Source organism: Micromys minutus (assembly GCF_963924665.1).
Source record: "Micromys minutus genome assembly, chromosome: 32".
NCBI lineage: Eukaryota > Metazoa > Chordata > Mammalia > Rodentia > Muridae > Micromys > Micromys minutus.
In genome coordinates this window covers 19,335,841-19,339,147 of record NC_137967.1, presented here as the reverse complement: position 1 = coordinate 19,339,147, position 3,307 = coordinate 19,335,841, and the positions used below count along the sequence as shown (strand labels likewise).

The 3,307-nt window shown below is 46.8% G+C and overlaps 1 protein-coding gene across 1 annotated transcript; it reads right to left on the bottom strand.

Moving 5' to 3' along the window:
• Nucleotides 1-2,842: 2,842 nt before the first annotated feature.
• On the bottom strand, nt 2,843-3,307 carry LOC308413820 (jupiter microtubule associated homolog 1-like; the record flags this gene model as incomplete). Its single annotated transcript, XM_080908920.1, has 1 exon — nt 2,843-3,307. The coding sequence occupies one exon, from the start codon at nt 3,305-3,307 to the stop codon at nt 2,843-2,845; it is 465 nt and encodes a 154-aa protein (XP_080765046.1).

Genomic DNA, 3,307 nt, shown 5'->3' with positions numbered 1-3,307 from the left:
CCTGGGACAGAGCATGAATGGATTCAACAGGCGGTGATGGGGCGCTTGCATAGCTAGCCTTAGAACGCCTCGTTGGTCTACAGGCTTCATCACTGTCTTTACTTCACTGAGAGAGACATGGTAGAAAACTTCTCCTGGCGTCCCTAATGGTCCTAGCCTCTCGTGCTGATTTGTGCCAATTTGGTGGAGGCCTGGTGGTTTCTGCTGGATCATGGCTGCTGGTTCATGTTTGCTATCCTGACACTACTCAACTGAACTGCTGGAGTCCTGAAGACAGAGACTGGAATCACTCAAGAGAACTACTTCTAAACGGGTCCGCATCCCCCTGTCCTATTTACCATCTTTTCTCCCCTACCTTTGACCAGTGGGCTAGAAGGCGGGGCGAAGTGTTTGAGAAGCCTTATAAAAGTAGGTTTTAAAATAATCTAGGACTGGAGAGATGGCTCAGAGGTGAGGAGCACTGACTGCTCATCCAGAGGTCTTAAGTTCAATTCTCAGAAACCATACTGTGGTTCACAACCATCTGTAATGGGATCTGATGCCCTCTTCTGGTGTGTCTGAAGACAGTTACAGTGTACTCATTTAAAGTAAATAAATCTTTTTTTAAAAAAGCAACATGTTCTTTGCAGTTGCTTATGGAGAATGCTTTGAAGCCATTAAAAAGAAAAAAAAAACTAAATCTTTACAAACTGTTTAAAAAAAGGAAGAAAGAAAGAAAGAAACAGAGAAAGCATTTAATGGGGAACTCACTACAGTGTCAGAGTTTTAGTCCTCTGACATAATGGCAGGGAGCATGATGACATAAAGGATCATGTACCTGAGCTACATCCTATTTCTCAGGCAGGGAGAGAGAGAGAGAGAGAGAGAGAGAGAGAGAGAGAGAGAGACTAGGTCTTGTGTAGGCTTTTTTTTTAAAAAAAGATTTATTTATTTTATTATATATAAGTACACTGTTGCTGTCTTCAGACATAACAGACAGAAGAGGGCATCAGATCTCATTACAGATGGTTGTGAGCCACCATGCGGTTGCTGGGAATTGAACTCAGGACCTCTGGAAGAGCAGCCAGTGCTCTTAACCACTGAGCCATCTCTCCAGCCCTTGTGTAGGCTTTTGACACCTTAAAATCCACACCCAGTGACTCACGTCCTCCAACGAGGCCACACCTCCTAATTCTTCTCAAACAGTTCCACTCTTTGGTGACTAGGCATTCGAATACATAAGCCTATAAGGCCTCTACCATTCAAACAGCCATACCTCCAGGTTCATGCTTTGTTCATTGACGTCTCCTGAGAGCTGAGTCACAAGTAGGCACAATTGCTCCTTATCAGAATGTTTTGCTATTTTAAGGCAGGATCTTATGTGGCTTAGAATGCTGTGTATCTGAGGATCACCACGAACTTCTAATTTTCCTTCCACCGTTTTGCAAGTGCTGGGATTATAGATGCATGCCACTGTTTCTGGGTCTGGCTGTGTTTTAATTAATGCTTTTGGGAGAGGGCTGGCTTTCGAGAAAGGGTTTCTCTGTGTAGTCCTGGCTGTCCTAGAATCTGTTCTGTTGACCAGGCTGGCCTTGAATTCAGATTCTGCCTCCCAAGTGCTACGATTAAGGAGTGTGCCACTACTGCTCAACTTAATTAATATCTTCTCCTTCTCCTCCTCCTCCTCCTTCATCATCATCATCATCATTCTGAGATGGTCTTACGACTATGTACCCTTGGCTGACCCGAACTAACTCCATAGACCAGGCTGGGTTGAATTCACAGAGATCTGCTTGTTTCTCTGAATGCCGGGATTAAAGGTGTGGGCTACCACAAAGGTAATATTATTATTGCTGTTGTTATGGCTGTTAGTGTGTGTGCGTGTGCACACACACGCGTGCATGCTGTGCACATGGCATCAAAGGTCAAATGGTCTGAGACAAAGACAACCTTGAGTGCTGATTCTTTCCTTCTGCCTTGAGACATACGCATGGGACCACGGATAAGACCTGCCTGTCTGGCTCCTTTGAGGGTCCTGGGGATACGAACTCATACTTCAGGCTTGCGTGCCAAGGGCTTTATCCACAAAATCATCCACCCACCATATTTATTTATTTATTTATATTTTATTTTATTTATTTATATTTTCAAAATGTGGGTATTGTTTACTTTAAGCAACAGTCCAGGACTAAGAAGTACAGGGATGAGAGTTTCTTCGTGGTCAAGCACCAGCGTCATGCCCATGTCAGTGTTCTTCTTAGGGTGTCCCTGTGGGATCTGCATCTACAGCCCCACTCTGGGACGGCCTTCCCTGTGTGCTTCACCCTGCAGTTCCAGGCAGCTTGCTTGTATACCTGAAGCCATCCTCTGCAGTGGGTGGCTCTGCCCAGCAGCAGGCCAGTCACAGTGGCCACTCAGTGGCCACTGCATCCTTTGCTTTGCAGGCAGCAAGAGATGAGGTACAGCTGCTTTGATCATTCCACGTGGCACAGGAAGGAAACTGACGGTGCAACAGCAGGGGGAACAGAGTGGACAGCTGCTGTCCACACAGTCAGCCAAGTACAGCATCAAAAACCCTGGTACATAAGAGTCTACACATGAGGAACCAGATCATTTGCTCTCAAAAACAGGCTACTACTCCAGTCTACTACTAGAAAACACTCATGCCATGGCCCACAGACCTAGGAGTCAGACAGATAGAAGCAAAAGAGAGAAAGCGGGGGGGAGGGGGGAAGACAGCAGTACATAAAGTGCTTCTCTTTTAATGAAACAAATCCGAAAGATGTACAGTCAGGCTCACGTTGTGCAGTTCACAAGCATGAAAAAACAAACAAACAGAAGGACAGAGTTCCAACAGAAGAAGCTAACCCAAGACCAGGCTGGACTTGCCGCCAGGGGGGTTTCTCCTGGATGGCGCTGGGGCTGCAGCCACTGGGCTGGGCACAGGAGCAGCGGGCACCGGCTTCTCTTCCGTCTGTGCCAGGCTGGCTTGGAAGTCTGTGTCAATATTTTCATGCATATCACCTTCTCCCTGGAGGTCTAAGACATCTCCAGAGCTTCCTTCAGTAGAGTTACTTCTCTGTGTTCCAGGCGACTCCGAATCTTCCCTGCCACCACTAGACTTGGCACGTGCTGACTTGGCCCAAGATGGGGGGTTTTCTTCAGGTGTCCCAAAGATGTTAGAAGCCATCTTGTTCTTTCTCACAGGCTGTTCTGTTGGCTCATCAAAGCCTAATGGAAAATTGGACCCACCACCTGGAGGCCGCAAAACCCAGGAGCTGTTCCTGCTGTTAGGGTCCACACCCTTGAAGGTGGTGGTAGTGGTCAT